The 27341-nt window shown below is 43.3% G+C and overlaps 1 protein-coding gene across 1 annotated transcript in view; it reads right to left on the bottom strand.

Moving 5' to 3' along the window:
- Positions 1 to 27341, bottom strand: part of GDPD1 (glycerophosphodiester phosphodiesterase domain containing 1) — a 243155-nt gene that overhangs the window by 61853 nt on the left and 153961 nt on the right. The window contains exons 5-7 of the mRNA XM_069226416.1: positions 14592 to 14713; positions 13816 to 13905; positions 11683 to 11816 (exon numbers count right to left, since the gene is read on the bottom strand). Of these exons, the coding sequence (XP_069082517.1) occupies positions 11683 to 11816; positions 13816 to 13905; positions 14592 to 14713 (346 nt within the window). The remainder of the gene's footprint in view (positions 1 to 11682; positions 11817 to 13815; positions 13906 to 14591; positions 14714 to 27341) is intronic.

The following is a 27341-nucleotide window of genomic DNA, read 5'->3' as shown; positions in this document are numbered from 1 at the left end:
ACGTCACAGACCAGGGGTCTCCAAACATTTTTGTAATATGAGCTACTGATGGTCAATGAAAAATAAACCAAGCTACAAATATTTTAGTGTAGTAATGGAAGTTACATCAGACAAGATTACATTAGTGGCCACCCTATGAGAAATTACCAGCAGTTTTTATCTCAGTGTATCAGGCAGTGTTGCCATCAGTAATGTGAAAAGGGCTTTATCAATTTGTACTGCCTCTAAATGGTTAATACAAGACAGCCATGGTTGCAATACCCCTGACACCAAGGTAAAAATATCTGTAAATAAGTCTAACCAGTGACTCATGATTTATCACTCAAATGTAAGCATTAATATATTTTGGAAATTAACTGTTTTTTCCTCCGAACATCAAGTTATTAGTTCTAAAAATTCACACAATTTCGTCATGAATAAATTATTTTCAATTTTGGGATGCATTTATTAATTCAACCAAGCATAATTTAATTTATTAGGCTGGGCTGCACAAAGGAGAGCTACTCACAAGTAGCTCACAATCTACTCGTTGGAGATGCCTGTCATAGACCCATTGCCAGCCTTTTTCCTTCCTCAAGGAGGGCACTTCACAAAAAGTGATTGCACATCACTAGAAAACTGATGGAAATGAAAGACTAAAACACCTTTAAGAACATTTTCAAACATTTTACCACTAAAAGACACGAAGTAAAAGAAACTGCAGTTTCCGAATGGATTTTTGAGAAAAATGGGTGTTAGACCTCCCACAGTATTAGAGGATCCCACAAGGCCAAAAAAAAACTGCCAGAACAATACCTCATGGGACAATAACGCCTTGGGTTCCTAAAGCATGCTACTTGGATTGGTTCCATGCAAGGCTATACTGGCACATCTTCTCCTCTCTGTTTAGAAATGTTAGGCAGCACATTCTCTTCCTAGGTGCGGCAATGTAGTGTTTAGAATGATATCCATGAGTTAATGATATACTGCAGTGTCTAAATATTAAGAAATTGTCATTTAGATAGGCTTTTTGGATGTGATTTGCAGTATTCTGTACTCTTTACCGGCCCACAACTATATTTATATTGGCTATCAGTGTTCTGGGGTCCCAACATGCATTGGGTGATTAGTCTAACAATTATGTTCCTCCAAATGAAAATTAGGGCACTCCACTTCTGTTGTGTCCTTTCTGGTCTCTTCCACAATAGGTTGCAGGCTTGGCAACCAGCTCTTGATGGCTCTCAGGTATGCAGCATTGAGACATTCATATCATTGACTTAGACGTTGAATTGGATCTCCTACTGGATCTCCCTTTGGTGGAGTACTCGTAGACTGCTGTAGGAGGTAAATTAGAAGGCGTCCCTTCTCCTTGTTCTTTGGACCTTCCAAAAAAGGATTCTTGATGTTTGAGGTCTTATTTGCCTAGATGTCTGATCCTCTATCTATACCTTCTCTATCTCCTTAACACCTTGGCTCAAAGCTCACATTTTTCACATGCGAGTCAGGAACAGGCAAAAAATGTGGAGATTGTAATAAGATCCTTTTTTGGAAGGCTCAATGCCACAGAACGGAAACAGAACGCATATTGTCAAATGTAAAATATTTTCTGTCAGTGATTGAAAACTACTCACAGCCTTAAAAACAAATTAAAATCCAAAGACTTCTAAAAGTTTTGGTTTGGAAAAAACAAAAAGGCCCAGCTCAGTGAACTTGAGGATCCTGTTTCAGGAGCCAGAAAAACAAATTAGGTAACTGACACTGACAAGGCATGATTGGACATTGAAAATGTGGACACCCTTAAAGGAGCAATATCATATTTCTGTAAGTGTATGTGCGTGATTATCAATGAAGATTGTTTGAACGAGAAGGCGCTTTTATGTCTCCCACATGGGATCTTTATTTTTATTTTTTTAGTTTAGCGAGAAAAACACTCATAATACAGCGTAAACAATACAGGTCACAAATCATAATAAATTACAGTATGAATTTCAACATGGGGTCAGCATAATGAATCATGCATACAACTTATAGAGAGTACACAGCCCTGGTTTCATCTTTGCTGTTACTATTACCTTGTCCTTAAAGGAACTGGATATTTGGATCACTGCATGTCTATCTCCTCTTGTATGGGCCTCATGTGCAGTCTGCAGAATGGTAGTAGCACAATGCAGGGGAAATCACGCCTAGCAGTCTTTTTAGTAGGCATAGTTTTATTCCTTCTGTCTCAATATTTGTTTTGTTAGTGCTGATAAAACCATGTGTGTCCCAATTGATGGGAAATGCCTTTGCTTGTGCAGTGTCTATTACTTTCCCCTGAAAACTGAATCTTCTTTGACGGTATTAGAGCAGAATTGTTTTTGTTCAATTGAAGGCCTGAAGTAATTACGAGTTTAATACATTATTTTGTCGAGTTGCTGGGAGACTTAATGGATGCGCTTTTGACCATTCAGTAGTCTAGGTAAGGGTAGACTGAAGGCCAAAGGGAAGCACCCAAAACTGTCAGTTGCGATCTCAAATCTTAGGAATTTGTGTTGTGTCCTGTGAACAGGAATGTTGAAGTAAGCATCTTGAAAATATAATGATGCCACAAATTCTTTCTTCATTAGTACTGGTAAAACTTCCTATAGTGTGACCATCCTGAATGACTGTTTTTCACATATACTGATTGAGCTGATATAGCTCTAGAATAGGCCTCCACTTTTTTTGCAGCTTTTGATTTTTGCAAAAATGGAGCTGAAGTAGAATCCTACATTTTGACAATGCTTTGGGACCAGCTCCCTATCTCCTTTCTGTAGCTTGAATCAAATTTCTTCCACAACAAATGCAGGTGTTTGTTTTTTTATCCAAGACAGTGGATGGTTTTCAGTACCCACTTTGTCTGAAGTTACTGCCATCCGACTGTTGAAGAAGGTAGAAATTCTGCATGCTTAGTATTCTGTGCCTGGAAATTGTCTGACCCCTGGCGTCTTGACCCTTTGGTTGTAGTTGCCTTGAGCAGGACTGTTGTCACGGTCTATAAGAAATTTGTTTTTGCTGCTAGGGCACAGAATCCTGAAAGTACATTGGTGCATGTAGGCTGGTTGCTACGATGTGTTTCTATAGCTTTGGTATAAACCTCTGCAAGATTGCATTTTCGCTCTTAGTCAAAAGGAGTGAGACTTTCTTTGTTGCAGGGCGCCCAGAGACCTGGTTGTGGCCCTGTCTGCTTGGATACTTTGCAGCGGATCTTCCACATGCTTACAGAACAGCCATTCTTCATCTAATGGCATTAGCCATGATTTTGTATTTTTTAACTTCTGGTCTGAATGAGGTGGCTCTCAATTATCTTTGCATGCGCAATACAGCTGCTCTTGCATCCTATATTCGATATGTTCATTGCTGAGTCTATAAGTGCAGCCGATGAAGAATAGCCTTTGCTTTTTTTTAATCTTCTGGCACTAAGTCTAATTATGGGGCATGTCAGTCCACATCTGTCTGTCGTGTCTGCCTACAACAACTTTCATGGCATTATCAGCCTGTATGGACATAGCAGACATATGGAAAAAACCTAGCAGACATAGAGAAAAAACCTATCCCCTGCCATGGCCATTCTGCAGCCTTAACCATCAAGTGGTGCTGTAAAAAATTACATTGAGTTCCTGGACTGCCACTGTGTTACTTGCATGATGACCGAGTCTGCTTTAGGTTGACCAAAAAGGCGTATTCTCAGAGATTTTTATTTCTTGTCTACTTGCAGTGCTACAACTGCTATTGTAGCTGGTGTTTGCATCAGTTTTTTTCTTTCTTGTCAGATGTGATCCACTAGGTGTAATACCTTGACTGACATCTTTAATGGTTCCTTGAAGTTGCACAAGAAACAGTCAGTTTCCTTGAAAGGTACATGTAAGTCGAATGTATTCTCAGCCTTATCCACCAGAGAATGAAACTTGCGATATCATCTGGCAATGAATTCACGGGCGAAGAAGTTGGTGGGTTTGTAACAGGCAGGATATCATCATCCCATTTGTCTCCTCTTGGCAGGTCTCTTGGGCATATTTTGCCTTCTTCTGCATCTGTATCTTGATCATCATCAGACAAATCTACCTGGATTGATGGTTGAGGTACAGCTAAGAAATGTGCTCTGGACGACGTGGGGTTTGAGTTGGATGCTGTTCGTCTTCCGGTAATGTCCTTGGTGCAGGTGACTGGCAGGACAGTGTTTGGTGGGATGGAAAAGGTGCAGGCCTCCGCTTAGGACCAGTCGGAAAATGCCTGTAAAATCCTGCCATAATGCAGTGGAGATCTTTAGCAACGTCCACTGGCAATCTCATCATAGGCCAGAATCCTCATACAATGATTATTAAGGATCATAGCAGGGTCATAGTATTCTCTTTCTTTCCAGTGTTGGAGAGGAACATGTGGTTAGAACGTTTCAAGCTGTGGTTTTGGAGAACATGCTTGCTCTTCCTCTCAGTCCAGTTCACTTGCCCTGGACTATAAGCCTCTCCAAAAGGATCATCTGGATCTGACTCATCTTCCACTCTCATGGGTAGAAGCTTACTTGGAGGCTTAGCTCGAAATTTGCTTGGATATGTATTCTCTGGGTAAAGCGAAGTCATGTGTAGTGGCATCAGCGCCAGTAAACCTGGGAATGGTGGTGTTGCCAAAGAGTGTTGTTGGTGGGGGTGTCATTGACGATGTATATACTCTTGATGGTTCAGTTATAGACAAGTCACCAAAGGGTCTGCCAACGAAAGGTCCATAGTTTATTCTTTTGGTTAGCAGTGGATTTGACACTAACTCTCCTCCATGTGGATTAGCATGAGGTTTTCTCACCTTCAGAGGCGTAGACGAAGGATTGGTGATAGCTATCAGCTGTCGTTGACATTGTCAGTGAGCTTATTGCAAACGCTGAGAAGATCTTCACTTTTTTTTAGTGAGCGGAGATGATGGTGGAAACAAACACTGGGAAATGCTTTTATCTTCACTCTCACGAAGTCATACTTGCTGACTTTTTTGACAGTCTTTTTGTATCTTTTTTCTCGTTCTCTTGAGGAAGAGTTCTTATGCCTAGATTTGGCCTTAAGGGTTCAGGAGCATCAGGTTTTCCGCAGCTTCAATGGAACCAGCCTCAGATTCATCCCTTGAAGAAGGGTGTTCAGATGCTTTATTTGTTTTTTAATTTATCTGAGAAGTCTCCCCTCACCGACATGAAGAGTCTTGGCAGAGAATGTTTTGGAGATTTTGTAGTCTTTGCGATCTGGATAGAGGCAGCAAGTATAACTCTTGTGAGGGACATCAGAGAAAACTAATTTTTCTACATGAATCACAGTCTTTAAAAGGATTTATTTTCTTAGATGTCTCCATTGTTGCCATTTTTCAAGACAGCAGGGTAGGAGTACACTTACAGCCCAAGAAAAGGCATAAAAGTTCACTTAGCTGTATTGAAGCAAGGACAAAGCTCTGGAACTCCCTTCCACAAGATGTGCTGTGGGAATCTGAGAGTGAAGACCTCTGGGAGGGTTGAGGCAGACAGTAATTTTGCCTCATTGACTACAGTTTGGGCCATTTATAGTGAGGTGGATGTGCTAACAAACCGTCATCACCCTTTTTATCTGCCAGTGTCTTACACTGCTATTACAAAGTTACTGAGGTACTCCTGTTGCAACACAGGGGAATGATTCACTATGAAAGATCCAAGGCTGAAGAACTAAACCCTTCTAATTTCTATGGCAGTTTCAATAGACTACACTGGCTTGTCATACAGGAATGGGACTTTTTAGCAGTGTATGCATCCGTTTTAATAGACTACACAACACAGGAGCTCCCGTTATTGCAAATCATTTTCACTACTATTTTCCGGCGTGTTCTCTTCAAGCTCAGAATCTCATTCCTAAGTTTAAAACGGTGCAGCGGGTGAACCTTCACCTTTGGTGCTGTGCCACTCTGGAAGGCTCTACCACTTGAGAGTCGATCTAATCCTTGTTATCTGAAAATCCACAAGGCCTTAAAAACTTGCCTTGACTGCCTCCTCTTGTTTCAATCTGCCTTACTCTCTTGCTGCTGCAAGGTCTTTGCATGTTTTATAAATAGAAACAGAAATATGCTCAAATAAACCATACACTGTTTTTCACAGAACCGCCAAAGTATTAAAAACCCATCCTACTTTTAACGACTGATTTTCTCAGATGTACACATTACTCAGTCACTTTGCTTCTAACAGTCATTTCAACTCTATCCTTCCTGGCTCAAAGCTCACTTCTTATCTAATCAGTGAAGAGAGCTATAAGAAAAGACTATGGACATCAGGAAATACAATAACAGTTTTGTTAACTGTGGTCCAACCCATACAGGAATCGCAACTTTGAAACAGCTTGTATCCCATTGAATAGCGTCACTTCAATCAGAAAGAAAACACATTTCTAACAAAAAGAGCCAAAGTTTACTTCTTTGAAGGTGAAATGGCTACCACAGTTTTGCTTAGCAGCCTGTTGATCACTAATATTTGCTGAGCAATAGTATGAAGACAACTGCAAGACAATACAGTGTAGACTTTGGCTTTAGAAAGAACCCAGGATAAAAAAATACCACATTAGAGCTATCCTTTTGTGTATCTTATCTCCAACATAATTTCTTGTGATGTTGTGGGTGAACTTGTTATTTTATTTGCAATTTATGAATAGGAGTGAAGATTGTGTGATGATTTTTTTCTACTGTAGGATGCTTGCTGAATTTATAAATTACATAACTTACTATTTTGGTGAACTAAGACGACAATATAGAGGTTACGTTTCTTGGGTTTGTTTCCTTAAATGGTAAGAGGTTAAGATTCTTAACCTTTATTCAGGCTTCCGATGAAAACTGTGCCTTCTGTGACAGCATGGGCTTAAAGGTATAGAGCAATTTGTCTTAATGTGGACCTTTTTGTCAAATTTATAGTAGAAAAAGACATCTGTTTTTTAAAAGATGAAATGCGCCAAATTTTAATAAACGTATATGAAAAAAAAAGAGCCATTGTGCAGGAAACCCACTTTTTCTGCGTGGTCACATCAGATTTTTGCCTTATCTGCTTTGCTGGCTTTAGAATTCTGTGTCATTTACCCCTGCTAAGCAGCAGTAGAATACCTGCTCTCTCTCTTCAAATATGGTTACATTGGCTCATTCCTAATCAGCACATTTAACATGCCTGTAAGTCCTTAATGTGTGGTGTAGAAAGCACACCTAGTGCCTGGGCGTTCAATGTCACTTGTGGACTGCAGCACCTGTGGTGCCATCCTTTGCAGTGAACAGGCCTACCCTGTGTAGACTGCCTGCTGCAATGTATCACCTGCATTATGACCTGTTCAATGCTTAGTTCAGCCGGTGGGTGCCAGTGGGGGCCACCAGCACTTATTTTTAGGGACTGGCACTTATTTCCTGCATCAAATGTTTACTGAGTGCATGAGAGGGAAAAACACACAGAACGGAAAGACGGAAGAAGAGAAAGATGGTGAAACAGTCACAAAAGAAGAAAGCAGAAACCTGCAAGAGGGGGCAGGGAATGTCTGGTGGTGAATTAAAGACTATCAGCCTTGCTATTTGGCACACCAATGTTTACTTGCACCTGCCACTGCCTTCTGACCAGAGCTTCGGGAATCAGCACTCTTTAGTTCACAAATTAAGCACTGGATATGTTAAAAGAACCCTTTTTACAAGGTCAAACCCTCCCTTCTGAATATTAGTAAGGCACCCCAAAGTAAGCCTTGTAGGCCACCTGATAGGGTGGATGGTATTTAAAGTGGGACATATTGAAAATTAATATTACCATGTCCCTACTGTGAAGAGGCTCAAAAAGCTTTTTTAATTATGGCAGGCCTAGCTGTCCTATCTAGAAAAACAGATTTCAAATTAAAATACTAACGCTATGTCTCAGGAAAGGGACCAGATAGGAAAAAAAAATTAAACCCCTATTTGTAGTAGTTACTAAAAATCCAATTCACTGGTGAAGCCAGATTTTTAATAAATACTGAGGAAATGTTAGTTTTAGAAAGTCACTTTTTCCCTGCCTGAAGCCCCCAAAAGGTAATTTGCATTAGCAGTAGTCCAGACAGTGGTTAGTGATGAATAGTTGTGGAAGAGGTAAGAAATACCTTCCAGGACCATATAGGCTGACCTGGATGGGCAGAGGTGACTCGTCTAAACTTCAAAGAATATTTAGAATAGGGGCTGTTGGCATCCTGTGACAGCACACTTTGAAATTCTGCCTAACAGGTCTGTTAAGCCACATGTAACAATTATGATGCACTTGAAAGCAAGAGAACAGTATGCCAAAACAATTCTTGCATATCCCCTGTCTCGTTGCCAAAGGGCCCTGCTTTTGTCCTAGGTTGTTTTCTTTGGGTTTGTTGTGGGTAGTCTTTTTAGTGTTAGAAGTGGAAGTACACTGATGATTTAAAAAATGAACCTCCCACACAAACCCAGCCCTCAGAGCCCATGTTTAGTGTGACTGAAGACTTTCACCATCTTGAAAATGCCATGACACATAGCATTTTGGACCTGTTTGTAGTAAGGCAAACAAGAACTAATGCAAAAGCTGGTAGGGTTGACCCCAGGAACTTTTATCTCATTGGTGAGGAGTCACCTCACCCACTAGCAGATACCATGCATAAATGTGAAACCGCCAGGCACTCAATTCAGAACACTTCTGTACTTGCAGAAGAACATAAGAGGCCTGGACCTGCTGTTTGTGACCTCAGAGGAGCCCTGAAGGACTGGATCTGCTCAATCCTGTACCCAAGACAAAGCAATGGACTCCAAAGATGACATGGGTTATCTCCTGTGCGCTTCAGGAGGGGTCTTCAACCTTTTCTGTAATAAGAGCTACCTGGTTCAACGAAAATCATACAGAGCTACTAATATTATTAAAGATGTAATAGAAGCCACATCAGATAAGATTACGTTAGTGGCCACCACATATATTATTACTAGCAGTGATCACCTCCGTGCAGCAGGCATAGTTGACAGTCGTAGTGTAAAAAATGCTATCTCAATGGGAGATGCCTCTACATGCGTAATACATAACAGACATATATGCACTGCCCCAGCATCAAGTTAATAATATTAGTAATAGTATCCCTAACACTGTTTGATTTTGATATTTTACTAACATATCAGTTTTAAATATATTTGAATATTTATTGAATATATTTAAATATATTTTGGAAATTCAACCATTTTTCCCCATACATCAGCTTATTAGTTCTGAAAATGCACACATTTTAGTCTAAAATACATGTTTTTCCATTTTGGTATATTATATTAATTCAGCCAAGCAAAAGCGCCTAATTTAGTTCACTGGGCTGCACACAGGAGAGCTAGTTACAGGTAGCTGGAGAACTATCAGTAGCTCATAAGCTACTCCTTGGGTGAAGCCTGGGCTACAGGGATTATCATAAGCTGCAAAATCCCTTTTTCCTAAAGTGCCTAGCTGCCTAGCGTTCACATGGCTAGGACTGGACTTTGCTGCTTGATTCCCTGAGAGTCCCTGAGGTCATGTGGGCCTTAGTAGTGCACTTCCCTGGATGATTGTGACTTAAGAGTCTAAGTCGTAGGGTAGCATTTGTGACCAGGACAAGCATGGTTGGTGTATCAGACATGCACTACATCACGTTCGGCCTGAAATTTTGGCAAGATCCCAGTTTTCTGAGATCACAGACTACCATTGGCCCTTTGAGCTTTTATGTGCTATTTATACTTAAAACTTTTAAAATTCATATCTCCGGTTCACCTGACTGGATTCTTGTCATTTCGGTGTCAATTTAATTATTACATGTTATTCTATTTTCTAGTTTGGGTTGGGATTTTTATTACTTTGTGTTCTGGCTTTACTACTAGTTTTGCACTGCATAAATACTTTACACACTGCCCTAAGTTAAGCAAATCTGCCCTGTGCTATCTACCAGCGGGTTGAGCCCTGGTCAACTTAGTGACTTGGAGGGTTCATCCTAAACAGGGCTGTGGTTATTCCTTGAGGTGCACCGTTGTCCATCCCAAATAATCCATTTCTTACAAATTTATCCCTGAAAAAGTGTCCCATGATACTGTTTGTATGTGGGCTACTCTGTGTTCTTAAAAATCAGTGAAGATCTCTTGATGGAGAAACTGATTTCTAAACGGTAATAAACGGTCTGGAAATCAAATAACTCACTAGAGTCCTTGTTTGTTGTAATATGTCTACACTGTAAATCAAAAACAACAGATGATGGACGGAATGAAGAGCAAATCAAACATTCACCCCCAGTCACAGATCTGGGTTTAATCCATCAGTTTTTTTGCTTGCCATGCCATTCCTGTTTGAACCCAGCCATATGCATATCAGTCTTGACCCTGTCCCCCATGGAAACAGTTCAGCCCGAACTGCCAGGCCAGGTCCTCCCTGGACCATAAACAAGCATCCTGGGACCGGTTTCAGGGTATCACCCTTCATCAGCCAGGCTAGCTTGAATCTGGTGGCACAGCAAGCACGGGACCCACATCTGGGCATACCCTTCCCACTTGGGGCGACAAAAGCAAAAACAACAGATGATGGTCGGAATGCAGAGCAAATCAAGCATTCACCCCCAGTCACAGATCTGGGTTTAATCCATCAGTTTTTTTGCTTGCCATGCTATTCCTGTTTGGACCCAGCCATATGCAAATCAGTCTTGACCGTGTTCCCCATGGCAACAGTCCAGCCCGAACTGCCAGGGCAGGTCCTCCCTGGACCAGAAACAAGCATCCTGGGACCGGTTTCAGGGTATCACCCATCATCAGGCAGGCTAGCTTGAATCTGGTGGCATAGCAAGCACGGGACCCACGTCTGGGCATACCCTTCCCACTTGGGGGCGACAAAAGCAAAAACAACAGATGATGAACGGAATGCAGAGCAAATCAAACATTCACCCCTAGTAAATCTCCCTTGCCATGAAAGGCAGACAGCAAAAGTAGCCTGCACCTGAAAGGAGGGGAACACCATAGAGAAGCGAATCCATTTGCCCTGTAAACAGGTGGGAACAATCTCCACTAGATCAGCCACGGCTGTTGACGCATGGGTGGGGAATGGCTTAACAGCTAATGCTAGGGGCACAAGTAAGTTCTTAAAGTGACAAGATTCTTTTATAAAATCTTTCCCCCCCTCCGCCCGAACCCCCCCCCCCATGTCCAAAGGCATTCAATATATACTGGAAAGGAAGGAGAGGCCAATAAATTAACATCTGATGCATTTAGTAGGGTTGTGATATGTAGGATGAGAGAGGGCACTGTTTTAAATACTACATGTGACAGGAACATGCTTGGTGCTTGCTTGACGGGTTTGTTGTGATTTGATACTCGCAGGCGAAGCAACTTGTGTCTTTTACGACTGTATAGTTTTGCTTTATTACGTCGTCCCTATTTATAAGGTCGGTCTGCTTGATTTGTGTCCTAGTTCTAACTATGCCCTGGTCTTTCTTTTGCCCCGGCCCTTTCCGTTACCCTTTTCGTTTTTCATTTCTTCGTTCATTTTTTGAAACCCGGTTTATTTTCTGCAAGGAGTGCATATACCAAGCACCATGTCATCAGGTACGTCTTGATTTCACCAATTACTAATCACAATAGTAAACACAATTCACAGAAAATGTTTTTGTTCAGAAAAGCAGTCACTGCAAACTGATAGGTACATTTTGGACAGCCTTGTCAGTAGTAGAGCCCAATGACATTTTCACTTACTTCAGAATGATGGAAGGCATGGGAATCTCGAGAAATTGTTCTCGCAGGGGAACGAAAGGCAAGAGGCCGGTATAGAACAGACCAACCAGGATCAGAACACGTTGCAAGCAGAACAGTATAGGAATTTCTGAATTCTAAAAAGGGAAAATGCCATATTTTTATTAACAAGTTAAACAGGATTAGCAAGTTACAAACATTTTCAGTTTCCAAATGCAAAGTATAAGTTCCCAATGCTAAATGTACATATATGTTGAGTACAAACATAATATTGGTCTAACCCCCACATGGCCTAAAAGAAAAAAGTTCCTTGCATATAACATTAGCTCTCAGCTGCTCTTGAGCCAGAATTAAATGTAAAGCTCTGACAGCTCAAGGTGTCTCACCTAGCCGACCGTCGCCGCTGAAGTCACATGCCACAAGCCTGCAGGTCACTCGTTTGAATCCAACACGCACAATTCACCCCTCCCCCCCCCCCCCCCCATCGGATGTTAGTAAAGGGAGTACCATTAAAGTAGGTCAAAGTAACTTCTGATACCAACAGCAATTACATATGGTTGAAGTGCGGCAAGAAACGGCATACATAATCATGATATATTTTTGTAAGTAAAAAATAATACTAACATTCAGTATAACTGTAAATGTGTATGTCATCGGAGGATCTCTGGAAATAGTCTGAAAATAACGACTCTGTCCTACATCATGTTGCCACGTATCCCCGATGGCGGTGTTTCAGCCTTTATTTGCAACCTTAGATATACTGCACGTTGTGAAATGAATGGAAGCGACGAATAAGACAAGGCACGCTATTATTTGGTGATTCCAACTGAACCTGGTAAGTGTATTAGTGCGTTTGTAAGAATCATATGTGTTGAGGTCGGCAGCAATGAACACCCGATGCAAAGGCTGAGCTGCAGACGTATGCAATGCGCGCGGCAGGGGACGCGTGAGAAGTAAAGCAAGGGCGACCGCAACATGAAAGGCTTACGCCGTCTGTCAGAGGGAGGTAGAGACCGGACATAAATGTGCAACGAAGACAGCCTTACAATGGATGTACGCCAGCACTGATAAACAGCAGACGTCCCCGAGGGCGGAGGAGATGGGCTCCCGGCGCTTTTTAGTCGGTAACCAAGCAAGCGGCTGCGTCTGCAGTACTTTGCATCCTCCCTAAGGGAACTGTAAATTGAAGAACCGTCGAGGAGCTTTCCAACCACTGCCTTAACTTTACTAACAATGAATAAACCGCAGCATTTTGTGTATGACTGATTACCAATAGTTTCAGGATATCATTCTAATGCCACTGTATTTCAGGATACCATTTCAATTCTAGGCCTCCAAACGGGGTAATGTTTGAATATGAAACACTTGTTAATAGCGAAGCAAAGCATCGGATTCATTAGGCCACCTCAGTCAAGGCAAGTGAGACAAATGTGGCCTTAGATCGCAGTGGATCTCCCGAGAGGGTGAGGAAACACTAGGTTTCTGTAGTGGTGGATGGCGGAGCCTCAGCTGGGTCTGTGGCAGAAACCTTTCATTGGATGCTGCGCCCATACTGGAATTCCGGATCAAAGTGACACCCACCCCACCTTCTTTAGGGCAAAGCTCGAGTGGTCCCAGGTGAGAAAAATCAGTGAATACAGGAAAATGTCTCTAACACACAGGAAGAAAACTCTGGGCATCAGGGGCATTTTTATTTTATTCTGCAAAATGAGCCTCCTCTGGGGTTTCATTCTTCTGAACAAAGAGTGCAGAGCAGGTCTCATCAACATGGCAGCCCACACAGCACTTAGCTCGACTTAATAGGCAATCACTACTTCTGCAGATTACCTTTAGGCACACAAATCCCAACCAGGACGGCGGGGAGCTCTCAGTATGGTTGCATAGACCCTGGCCTCCTGGCTTACAAGCTGCCCATTAATATTGCCCTATTAGTTTACTAATATATGTTAAAGTATGACTTGCGCGATGGAGGAATTCCCGTCACGATGGCGTTCTAACGTCCTCAACATCCCTCAATGTTACACTGACAAATGATTTCAAATATTTTCTTGCTCATTAAATAATAGTGTTTAGCTCCGTTTTGGTTACAGTTGAGCCCAGCAACCAATACTCAAACATCCACGCTCTGCTACTTACCGCTTTTCGACACTTTTCGACTATCTCGTAATTGGCGTTACCCCACACTGTTAAGTTTTGTCGATTGTATTCGCAAACCAGTTCAGAAACCTACAGGAGGAAGTTGCATATATTATGTTTAATAAATTATGACCACAGGAACAAAACATTTCGAAAAAAGTAACTCAAATATCAATTAGCAGTTGAATAAAGTTAAAAAAGTGAGAGCCAGCCCTGGACTCCCAGTCTGCACAAATGTAATTTGAACAACTGCCTAGTATTTGGGATAAGTGCATGGAAGGCCAACTAGATAGCCTTAGTGAACACTATACCAAAGAACAATATGACGTGTAAACCATAAATGCTTAATTATTTATCCCTTAATTGCTCAACATTTACAGAGGGAAGAGGATGGAAAGACAAACGTGGCAATTTGGGCAGTTCCTCTGACACAGCATGTTATACTTCATTATGACCTCACCAACGTAATCGTGCAGTGATACCACCCAACACTTCCCAAGAGGTGCTTGCAGCACATGAATTACAGGCAACTCCAAATGAGGTAATTAGCATTAAACCCTCCAGTAAAAGTGCCCCAACAGCTGGAGTTCCAAAGGCGCTGAGCCTAAGGACTTGTCACTTGCATAAGGTCAGAATTTGGGTTTCTCTAAAAATAAGAATATATTACTGTGGGAGTGCAACAGCATACTCTTCCTACGAATAAGATAAATGTACAGAGAACAATTCCCCTTCAAAAAAAGACCTATTTGATTATAGTGGAAAGAGCAAAACTTTACCTTTTTTATAAGCGTGTCATTGTTCACTTTGATGTCAATGTTAATAGGGGTTTTTGGGAAAGCCGCAAACACCTCTTTCAGCAAAGGTATACGTTTGTCATCTCCGGCTTCACAGCAGCACTCTAGGAAAATATATTCCAGCTATTAGTATCTAGCAGTGAACTTATTTTTCACCCATAACATTATCTTTCAAACATCCCGTAAAAGTATACACACTCTGCAGTTTTCTCCTGGTAAAACTATGTTAGTATGCTGCTGTATGCCCATTTGTGGTGCATGTTTATACTCTCCAGCTACAGCCTCCACACAAAAGCGACTTGCTGTAATTAACTACTTGTCCTCTACTCCTTTCCACAATGTGCTTCAGTGAACCTTGTGCCACATACCATAAGGATACCCCTTGTTCTTTACAGTTTTACGATCTTGAGGTCAAAGGACTATAAATATGCATCCATTCTGCATGCCCATGGCTTGTCCATCTACGTTTTCTGTGCCATCTGCCTCAATTCCAACACAGATGTAACAGGTTACAAGCACTACTCGTAGTAGGAAAAGGTTCCAAAAACAAATCAGTCTTGGTAAGAATGAAACTATAATAATCCTCTCCAACACTGTTGGAGTTTTTGACTTTCTGCAAGGTCTTGTAATCCATGAAACTGGGAGGAAAAGCTTAGCATTTTAGGATCGATGGTCATACTGTCACTAAACTAAAGTTCACAGTTATCCTCCTGGACCACTGTGCCTTTGTCGGACCATCAAAGCAAATGTCAAAGTGGTTGTTAGATAAACGTCAAAATGGTTGTTAGACACCAGTTATACACTCATGATGGGAGATAGTAATATCTGGCCCGCTCTCATCTGACAGTAGTGTTGTATCTTCAAGCATCCCCAGCCCATGCCAAGAATCAATGGGTCGATTTATGGTTACCAAAGGATTTAGAAACAGTCATTGAGTTAACCTTATTTCCCTGGTCTCATCATTTTGCTGTTCAGGTTGCAGTCCGTTTAACTACTGGTGTAGCTTAATGGGTTAAAATATATCCCCTACCTTACCTAAAATGTTGACATTTATGGAGTTTATAATAGCACTGGTGCACTGCATTCAATCCACTTCTGACTGTAATGAATGATTGATATTCTTTAAAAACTCTGGTCAAGAAGGCTCCTCGTCAGAATCCACTTAAATTGTGCAAAAGTGTCTCTTGTTCTATTAAGGAAATTTTGGTTTTGCAGACAAAGTGCTGCCAGTTAGAATCGACTTGCTACTGCTATGGTGCCAGCTTTGAAACTTGAAGAATTTGTGGCGCAGGCCCCATATTTATTGCTTCTGCTTGGTAAACATTTTTGTTTTTCAAGAATAAACTCACAGTGAGAGTTTGTTCTTGAAAAACAGAAAACCATTACCCCTGACTTTTCTCTATTTCTCTATTGATGGTCGCATCACCTAAATAAGACCCAGTGACTGCCACTTTGACCTTGGCGGACAGGTTTTCAGGTCAAGAGTTTCCGACAGCAGAGCCAGCTGAGGATTCGCCATCACAAACCTTGCAGTTACCCCACCCTCTAAGGCTCTCATTACGAGTGGCCTCTTAACTCTAGAGGACTGACAACAGAAGGTATAATCCCCATCAGAATTATGAAAGCTGAAGTGTTTCGTGGATCTGTTTATTTTTGTAGACATTCTCTATATGATCTATTTTCAGCCACAATCTATATATGAAAATCTAGAGAAAACAGTAAAATTACAGAGAATCGCCCCCCCCCCCCCCACCCCCCAAATTACAGATTCTTCATTTAAGAAGGGATCCTGTGGTCCCACTTGTAATGGCTCGGATATTTCCCACCCTGGGAGTTGCTGATACTCCAGTATTGATAACTCCAGTTGTGGGGAAAATCCGGGGCATTTTTTGGAAAACTCGTAACCAGGGTGTGAATTGGGCAGGGAAACCACAAGTTTGGTGGTGGTGAACCTTCAATTTATGGACGGTCACCGGCTATGCTAAACTCTAAATGAACCCCAGCCCAATTTCTCAACAGTTTGCCTGTTCAAATGCTGTGGACAGTAACTTTGAAAAAACCGTGTCATAGTCAGCAAACTGCGTTTTTTAAATGTATTTATTCCTTTAAAGCAACAACAGTGGTAACCTCTGCGAGATTGTCATGGTACAAAAAACATCAGTAATGAAGTGTATGAATAATGCACAGAACATATCATGATCAGACAACAGCACTTGTTACATCAATGTAGGGACCTGCGAGTACAAGGTGAGGAGGACCACACCAACAATAGAGCATTCCAGTCTTGAATAATCTACAGCTTATTAATAAGACAGGAAGAGATAAAACAATAGAAATGAAGAGGGTATTACAGGGAATACTCAAGGATAAACATTGCGGTGACCAATCTGCCCTGTTAACTAGGACAACACTCGGCCATGCCAGTGAGAGGGAAAACACAGAAATCACATGAGTTGAGGTGTCTATATCATATCTTAGTACATTTGTACATAAACTAGATTTTCAAGAGGTTCCTGGCACAATCGCTTCATGGTGGTCGAGTGTAATTTTTGGCCTCTATTTTGAGGATATATGTGTCCCAGTTCCCCCCGTCAACCACACCCTTTTTTCTGGAGCGTAACATATGTAATATGTTGGCTTTGGCCGTGCCCATTGTAAGAGTGTGTGGCGCCATTTACGTGTGTCCAGTACAGAGGAAGCCTTCGAAGGCTTTGCTACTTGTCATTTGAAGAGTACCAAGGCAAAATCTATGAAGTGGTGCAAGTGCTTATCACCCTTGGTTCTAGGGTGAAGGCCTAGCAGGAAGGGTTCAGGAGTAGACAGCAATGCATGGCCCGTGAGTTCCACTGCTGTGGCCGTAACCTCATGCCATGAAACCTACAGTGGAGGGCACTCCCAAAGCATATGGTGGAAGTCAGCATCTGTCAATTTACAGCAAAGGCATTCCAGCCTTGAGTTGGGAAACATGTGTTTGATACCTTGCAGGGAGAGTTAAGTATGATGCATGTGGTTAAACTGGTTGTATAGGAAGCAGGGATTGCGGGACATGTTAACGTGTTGTAGCGCCCACGTCCATGACTTATCCATGAGCAGTTGTAGAAGGACTGCATCCCATTTGTTTACTGCAGTTGCTGTATCACCCATCGTGTCTGTGAGCAATGTAGAGTATAAGGTGGATAAAGTGTGGCATCCACCCCCACATGTGAGAACATGTAGGACAGGCAAGGGTGTAGTTTCCCCCTCACCCGCATTCCAGGTGGACCTTACGGCTCATTAGACAGCATGGTATGTGAAGAAGTGTCTAGTCCTGATATTGTAACTATCCATGATAGCCTGGAAGGACACAAACATCCCGCTTAAAAAAAGCGCCTACTTGAGTAATCCCTGCCAATCCTCAAGGTGCCAGGTCATGTCTTCCAACCAGCTTGCGGACAACTGGTAGGTGTTCCAGTGAAAAGGACGTTCAGTAGGGAATATGGGAGCTCATGCCGTGCACATATCATTGCCAACACGCTCGTGCCACCATCATATGGTTCAGTGACCGTCAGAGACCATGATCAAGATCCATCAGCCAAGTGTAAATACAAGTCTCCCCCGAAGCGTCTTAGACCGCCGCTTGCTCAGGGCAGAGAGCAGCATCCAGCAGTTGGCCATTGAAGATGCACTGCTGCATAACATAATTGAAACTTGGGTGCACCCAGACCCCCTTCCAGCAGGGGCCATTACGCAACAGTCAGTGCCACCCTATGACAACCCGATCCCTATATCAATTCAAGCACAAGACCATTTAGTTCTTGGAAGAAAGCCTTGGGGAGTACCAGTGGAAGCACGGCAAAAAAAGAAAGCAGTCTAGGCAGGACCAGCATTTTTGCGATAGACACCCATCCCAATGAGGAGAGGGGCAAAGTGCACCAAAACGGAAGGTTTCCCCTGATTGATCGTTTTGCTCTGTCTACATTTTCTTCTTTAAGAGCCATGTTCATATGGTATACCTGGACACCTAGGTGTTTAAAGGTGTCGTGACACCATCTGAGGCCATGCACCAGGGTAGCATTTCTGTGGAGTTCAAGGGTTGGGGTGAAAGGAACCAGGCAGAGTTTGGCCAACTAACCAGGAGCCTGGAAATAGTTCCAAAGTCATCAAGCATCTGCTTTAGGGACAGGAGAGAAGTCCCAACCTTGCGCAAGAAAACCAGGGCATCATCTGTATATAATGACACACGTGATGTGTCCATCTCTCGTATCGCCCATTTACTCGCATACAAAGACAACATAATCAAACCAATAATGAAAAACAGGTTAGTAGGCAAAAATTTCCACTTTGGAGTCTCTTGTGGGAAGTGAAAAAAGGCACGGGCCCAAGAACCCTATGTGTAGGCCCATATCAGTAGGCACACCATCCAACAAGGCAGAGCACAGTGGCTTACCTCAGTAACATTCAATTGTCAAAATTCTGATTAGTCAGTGCTCACCCATGTAGTTTAATTGTGCATGTACTGCAAGTCATCTGCCGATCGTAAAGTGACCTTCATGCCCTGCCGAAGAGCATTGCTGGATGATCCAGAGCCACCAGAGTCTGAGTCAGGGTCTGAAGGGTGGTCGACCTTCAGCAGAGGAAAAGAGTTCACGCTGTGTTGTGATGCTTCCTTTACCACCTTAGCCTGTTCCTCTGCCACCTGGTCTCAAGAATGGCAGGCCCTGGTGGATTTCCGCTTGCATCAACAAGTTTGGTGTGTCAGCCAGTCTCCAGCACCGGACTCCTTAGGTGGGACGTGAGATAGGCCTTTGGCATGCAGCCAGGTCCTGACATCTTTAGGGGTGGAGAAGATGTGAGATATCTCCCCATCCACCATTCGCAGTTTGCAGGGGACAAGAGGGCATTTTAAAAGTTTAGTTTTCGAAGGCGCTGTTTGACTTTGGACTAGGAGCCATGGACCCACTGGGCCTCCGCTATGAAGTCAGGGTGTACAGTAATTGAGGCACCCTCATATCACCAAGGACACTATGGGCCTCATTACAACTCTGGCGGTCAAAGAAGGCCAGGGTTGTTATGGCGATTGCACCGCCAACAGGCTGGAGGTACAATCTGCCTTATTACGACTGCAGCATGTGGCATGGGCAGTGCAGGGACCCCCAGGCACAGCCCCACCCTGCTAAGGCGCAACGGGTGCAGCTGCACCCATTGCACGGCAGCAACACTGCCGGCTCCATTGGGAGCCGGCTCCAATGTTACGGACGACATCCCCGCCGGCCCAGCTGGGATGTCGTAATGCGGCCGGTGGGATTGCGGCCGCATAGGCGGCCGCTCGGCGGTCCAACCTTGGCGGGCGGAAGGTTATAATGAGGCCCTTTGTGTGGAACAACTGGAGCACCAGGTCCCAAAATTTAAGAAGCTGAGCGATAATAGTCCATGGCAGGGTTCCCAAGGGGGTCGGGATTTAAGGGCAGTTTACCAGGTATCCAATGCACCCTTTCCACTGAAAAGAAATTAGAAACCTTGCCAGCCAATACCGTGTTCATCAACCATGACTCAACAAAGAGTTCCACATTGGGGCCCTCTGAGCATTCGGGGAAGCCCAATCGTTGAATGTTATAACGTCCGGATCGTCTTTCGGCATCCTACGCTCTACGGTGTAAGGAGGCAACCTCTGAGCCATGCAACTTTATCTTTTCCTGTCTTCCCTGACATGGGTCTCAGGACGATCAGGGAGGACTCTGTCTCGTCTGCTCGGTCAACTAGCCTGAGGTGGTCAGCTCAGGGAAAGTTTACATCTAGTGAGACAGCATCGATTCTAGTCTTCAACAATGTTTTAGTGTCCAAAATTGATTGCAGCACCTTTTCAAAGTGAGTGGAGTGGGTGTGGAGTGTGGCCTCCAAGTGGCTGAAGGCCTCTGTTGTGCAGTCCACAGGAGCAAGGAACAGCGCATGACTGATTAGTTCCAGTAGTGAGGGTTTAGTGGCCTTGGTCTTTATCATCATTATTCTGTGAGGTGTGGCTTCCAACACGTGAGGGTACTGACGTAATATCGTGACCATGGAGCAAGCAGGTAGATAATTGAGAAAAGACAATATTCATGTACTGTGTCGCATCAACGTTCAAATGATCCTCAGTGGCGCACTGTATGGCAGTGAGAGGGGGTGCACCTGCGATCACTTGGGCTCGCACCACTGTCCAAGATGGGTGGGCCCAATGGCAGCAATACGTGCAGGGACTCGGGGACTGTACCAAAACAATGAGCTCAAGACCATCTGCGTTTCACATGGGCAATGGTAGGTCTGAGCTCATATGGATCCAATGAGACAGTGAGATGGGGCAAAATATAAGAGGTCTACAAACTATACGAGTCGCTAAAAAAAGGATCAGTTCCACTGGGGACAATCTTTAGTGCATGGGAGTGCATCTGTACATGGGGACCCACCTAGGAATCAAGCAACAGAGGATCATCGCACAATTAACCCTGGGTAGCAGAAAAGCCTGGGCAGCAGACAGACAGGCGAGCATACAAAGTAATGTAGTAAGTCACACTAGAGAGGGGAGGAGGGACCCATACGCAAGGTGCATACCGCCAAATGACTCACCAGCTTGCTGTATGGTGACATTCAGTGTCCTCACTGAGTCTCTCCACGAACGTATCAGACCCAACAAGGGAATGCGGTGCACCAATGATTACCCAAGTGGAGTCAGGTGGTGTGCTTAATAGCATCAGGGTCACTGCATGATGCTAGGTGTGGCCTCACAAACTTCAATGTATGCTTTCTAGGCCCCCCGCCTGGTAGTCCCACCTTTTCAGACGACGCTGCTCGTCAGACATAACATCTATTTCGGGAGCGCTGTCAGGCACATAATAATGTCAGGAGGTGCTGTTTTACTGTGAAAGGGGCTCAGACGGCACCCCGCAGATAATTGTGGCTAAATGGGCAGGCTAAACAAAGGATGTTAAATGGTCTGTATGCGAAGCTCACTATGAAGCGTCCAATGTAGCTGCCTTCTTGGCCATGCTCTAGTGAGCAAACTGTTAAGGTAAAGACTAAACCATTTAAAAGTCCAATTTCAGGGGCTTTGTTGAGAACCTTAGAACGCTCCAGTGACCTCTGCCACCCTGCTAATAATATATAGTGTAATGATATGTGAGTTTTGAGGACTGACTCCACAATGCACTTAGCCTAGCAGTAGACTGTCACATTAGTGACCAACAACTTAATTTTGCCTATTGACTTTATTTTAGCATTAGTCACTGACACGTTAAAAGCTGCAAGTAGTTTTCCACATTGTACAATGTGCACGTGTTTTTTTCCCCACCAAAGGCTTAGGCTGATAAGAATGTACTCAGACAGAAGGGGACGGACTTGTTTTGAATTGGTACCTTGGGATTGTGGCCAGGTCCCGACATGTTATTTTCAAAGCAGGCCTAAAGCAATCAGCATTTTTTGAATAAATAAACTTCTGCAGGGAAAGGGATGTTCTAGACTTTTCCTTTCTTGTTTGTTCAAAGTAGAAGAGGCCGAGACCAGATGGACCGGGGACAGAGTGTTTACAGATCTCAGGGACATCCAGGACGCTGGAGTGAGCCATCCTTCCCGTGAGGATAATTGATCTCTCTCTCCACAATCGATTCTGGGATCTGGAGATCTGATGCTGAATAGGAGGGAGATGAAGCAATGATGACCTTTTCTCAAGGTAATGCATATTTTTTAATTCATTATTTGCTTTGCATTACAATATAGCTACACATATTTGCTGTGTATATTGCAGTGGAGATCATTTGTACATTCTTTCATTTCATTGCTGTGACCATTTTTTAATGTGTGCTTTCAGTATGCTAATTTTCTTTTAGGAACCTTGCGTAGTGAAATAATAAATGTCTTCTTTAAGCTAAGAAGCGCATTCCAGAGATTTTTGTCAGAGCATGACTGTTTCAGCTCAGTCATTAGTGAAGCAAAACAGTTTGGCGCAGTCTGCAGTCTAAAAGGAGGTTGGAAGTTGAAAGTGTACAATGTAAAAGTGAAAATATGTTTTTATTCAGAGAGTTAAAGGAAGCGCTGCAAACCTTTTCTGAAAATGCATGTGAAATTAAAATGCATTATGATGTCTTGGAAAGAAAATTAGTTACTTACCTGTAACTGCAGTTCTCCAGTATTGGTATCTTTCATAGATTCACATGCTTGAATCATCCCCGTCGTCGAGGTGGGAGCCTCACGGTAAATTTAAATATATAAAAAGCAGTAAGTCAGTAAAAATAAAACCAGTAGGCCCAAGTAGGCCTCATAAGGTATTTTACAGTCTATCCACTTTGTTTTGTGAAAAGACCCAAACTTGAGTATCAACCAATCAGGATTCAGCCCCTCCCAAACACTCCCAACAGAGGCTGAATTCCCTCAGATTTTCTATTAGGAGTGTGAAGTTTAATATCTGTATAATAGGGGAGCCTCTGAGGGGAGGAGGGTGGGTCGCATGTGAATCTATGAAAGATACCAATACTGGAGAACTGCAGTTACAGGTAAGTAACTAATTTTCTTCTCCAGCATTGGATCTTTCATAGATTCACATGCTTGAATCCGAGTAACGAGCAGTAATGTTTTCTTACTTACTGAATTACATTGACTGTAATTCCATCGTAATTCTATACGTGATGTGATTCACATTAGTTCAGTTTTAAATATGCACTTACATATAATTATATTTATATTCACAAACATACGAATATAAAAGCAATAAAATGTGTGTGGCAAGAAATCCTGACACAGTCTATGCTATTATTATGGAGAATACGACACGTTAAACAGTAGAAGAAAATGAACCATTAATGACCATACCTCGAGTGTGGTGGTGGGATGTGTAAGAGGCTCACCTTAACGAAATAGATGCCTCAGCACTGCTTGTCCCACTGCTGTATCGACCTGGTTTGTCTCCTCTAAACAGTAATGTCTTGTAAATGTGTGTTGGCTGGACCATGTTGCTGCTCTACAGATGCTATGTAGTGGTACACCTGCAAAGAGTGCCGCTGAAGTGGCTACCGATCTTGTAGAGTGGGCTCTCACCTTGGTGTGGAGCGGCTTTCCTGCTTTTGAATGGCAGAATTGAATCGCCAGGCCAATCCATCTTGCTAAAGTTTGTTTGGACACCGCGTGTCCCTTCTTTGTTCCGCCGAACGCTACAAATAATTGATCCGACTGGCGGATGGTGTGAGTTTTCTGTAGATAAAACTTTAAACATCTTTTAATATCGAGAGAATGTAATGTTCTTTCCGCCACTGTTTGCGGATTTGGAAAAAAGGTTTTTAAGATGACTGGTTCATTTAAATGAAATGTTGAGGGAACTTTCGGAATGAATTTAGGATTTGTCCGCAGGATGACACCTGAGTTTGTAAACTGGAGGAACGGCTGTTTGATGGTGAAAGCCTGAATGTCACTGACTCTCTTTGCCGAAGTAAGAGCTAACAGTAACGCTGTTTTCCATGCCAGGAATTTTAGGTCAGCCTTGTGGATCGGCTCAAAAGGAGCTTTCATGAGTTGCATCAACACAACGTTCAATGACCATAGAGGCGGGGGTTTCCTAATTGGCGGGAAGACCCGAAAAAGGCCCTTCATAAATTGTTTGACAATTCTTGTGGAACACAAAGAGAGTCTATCTGGTGATCTGCGGTATCTGGAGATTGCTGCCAGATGTACCCGTATGGAAGAATATGCAAGTCCTGATTTTGCCAGGAGCAGGAGATATGGAAGTATCTGTTCCGGAGTAGAAGATAAAGGATGTATATTTTCCGCTGCACACCAAACACAAAACCGTTTCCATTTAAGTCTATAGGTTTTGTTGGTAGTGTCAGCTCTAGCTTTTGCTAAGATGTCTCTACACTCTGGGGAGATTTTGAGATTTAAGTATTCATTGTGTTCAGGAGCCAAGCCGACAAATGAAGAGACGACGGATGTGGGTGTGTGACTTGTCCCTGGTGCATCGTTAAAAGAGTCGGACTCTGTCTGAGTGGTAGATGTGGTCGTTCGGAGAGCATGAGGAGCTCCGTATACCATATTTGTCTGGGCCATCTGGGAGCTATGAGTAGAAGTCGACACCCCTCCGTCTTCATTTTTCTGATGACTCTCGGAATGAGCGGGATCGGAGGAAAAGCGTAGGCATAAACTCCTGACCATCTCATCGAAAACGCATTCCCCCACGAATCTTTTTGGGGAAGCCAACTTGCGTAGAACTGGCATTTCTTGTTCTCGAGAGTGGCAAATAGGTCTAAGTTTGGTTTGCCCCATAATAGAAACAGGCCATTGAGAGTTTTCTGGTCTAGCTCCCACTCGTGATAAGGAATTACTGTCCTGCTCAAGGTGTCTGCTAGAACATTGATCTGTCCTGGCACATGCTCCGCTTTTAGTGAAATATTGTGTTTGATGGCCCATGTCCAAATTTGTTGGGCTAGCTGCGAGAGTTGTAGGGACCTTGTGCCTCCTTGCTTGTTTAGATAAAACATGCTGGTCATGTTGTCCGTCCGGATTAAGACGCTTGAACATTGTATCTTTGGCAAGAAAGCTTTTAGAGCTAAGTGTATTGCTTTGAGTTCTAGATAATTGATGTGGAGCTGGCTCTCTTGCTGATTCCAGATTCCGCTGATTTGCAGGTCCTGGCAATGTGCACCCCATCCTTCGAGAGAGGCATCCGTTGTTACTATGTAACTTGGTGTTTGAAGAAGAAAAGACAGCCCTTTTGAGAAATTGGTTGGAGTCGCCCACCACCTCATAGTGTTCTTCATTAGAGGCGTTATGCGAATCTTGTCTTCGAAGGAGCCGAGGACCTGTGTCCATTGTATGTCCAATTGCTCTTGCAGGGGTCGCATATGGAGCCTGCAATCTGGGACTAGCGGAATGCACGATGATATCATTCCGAGCAATGATTTGTAGATGCGGACTGAAACGAACTTTTTTCTGGATAGGTTGTTTGCCAACGAGGTTAACTTTTGTTTCCTCTCGTGTGATGGGTACGCTTTGCTGCGTACTGTGTCCAAAATTGCTCCCAAGAAACTCAATTCTTGTTTGGGGTATATCTGAGATTTCTGGTAGTTGACTACAAACCCCAGGCTGTGTAACAAATGAAGGCAATAGGAAATATGATTTGTTACTTGTAATTTTGAGGGTGCCTTTATAAGCCAGTCGTCCAGGTAAGGGAAGACCTGGATACCTGCCTGGCGAAGATGTGCTGCTACTGGAGCTAGCATTTTTGTGAAGATTCTGGGGGCTGATTTGAGACCGAATGGTAGAACCCGGAATTGGAGGTGCATACTTCCTACCCTGAACCTTAAAAATTTGCGATGGTTGCGATATATGGGGATATGAAAATAAGCATCCTGGAGGTCTAGGGATGCCATCCAATCGCCCGTGTTTATGAGACGCAGGACATCCTGCAACGTTACCATCCTGAACGATTGTTTCTTTAGAAACTTGTTTAGTGCTCTCAAGTCCAGGATGGGGCGCCAGTCTCCTGAGGGTTTCTTGAGAAGGAAAAACCGGGAATAGAAACCCTTGTTCCTTTGAGATAAAGGGACTGGTTCTATTGCTCCTTTTGTTAGCATTATCCTTATTTCCCTGAGAAGTTGGCTCAACCTCAGAGGCGGTGTACCCGATGGAGGGACACTCGGTGGTGTTTGGATGAATTCCAGAGTATGACCTCTGGTCACCACATCTAGTACCCATCTGTCCGATGTTATAGCCTTCCACTTGGGGAAATAAGAATTGATGCGACCTCCGACCTTCAATATTGATTGGGGAGGTGTTGAGATTATCCGCTGGTCATTGCTTTCTGCCTGTATCTCTTGCTCGGGCAGCTCCTCTTCCTCTAGCCGGATGTTTGTAAGCTGCGGCTGGTGGTAATCGATAATGCTGCTGTTGTTGATGGTGCTGATGTCCTGGTCCTGTGGAGGAAGATGTATATTGTGACCTGTATTGTTGGTATCCACCTCGAAAGGAGTAATTACCTCTACCCCTTGCTCCACGAAAAGGTAGTTTTTTATATTGCAGGGTACCTAGGGATTTTGCCGTATCGGTATCCGTCTTGATAGCCTGCAGCATATCATCGACATGTTTGCCAAACAAACTCTCTCCATCGAAGGGCATGTCGAGAACACGAGTCTGGACTTCTGGTCTGAATGAAGTAGCCTTAAGCCACCCTTGTCTGCGTAGGACTGCTGCTCCAGCTAATTGTCGAAAGCCAGTGAGGGAAATATCTATTGCACTGTCTATTATCTCTGCGGAAACCCTTTCTCCCTCCTGCAAGACCTTTTTAGCTTCCACCTTGATATCTTCTGGCAGTGAATCTACAAAAACGGACATGTCTGCCCACATCTGCCGATCGTACCTTCCCAGGATGGCGAGGGAATTTGCCGCCTTGACCGTTACTGCAGCAACCGAGGAGAATTTCTTACCGATATTGTCTAGTCTCCTTCCCTCTTTGTCTGGGGGAGACGCAATAGGTGTAGAGGGGTTTTTGGATCGTCGTTGAGCCGCCTGTGATATAACCGAGTCAGGTTTCGGTTGTGAGACTAAACAGGCCGGAGAATCATCTGGGGCCTTGTATTTTTTCTCTAGCCTTGGCATTTGTGAAGGCACTGTTGCCGGGTTTTTCATTGCCTTCAAACCCTCCTGCCACAAGAAATCCACAATAGGTATGGCTCTTACAGATCTCTTTGATGGCTCTTTAAAGTCATACAAAAAACACTCAGTTTCATGGGAAACAATTTC

This window comes from Pleurodeles waltl, chromosome 3_1 (genome assembly GCF_031143425.1).
Source record: "Pleurodeles waltl isolate 20211129_DDA chromosome 3_1, aPleWal1.hap1.20221129, whole genome shotgun sequence".
Lineage (NCBI taxonomy): Eukaryota > Metazoa > Chordata > Amphibia > Caudata > Salamandridae > Pleurodeles > Pleurodeles waltl.
The sequence above is the reverse complement of the archived record's forward strand: the minus strand, read 5'-3'. Positions and strand labels throughout refer to the sequence as shown.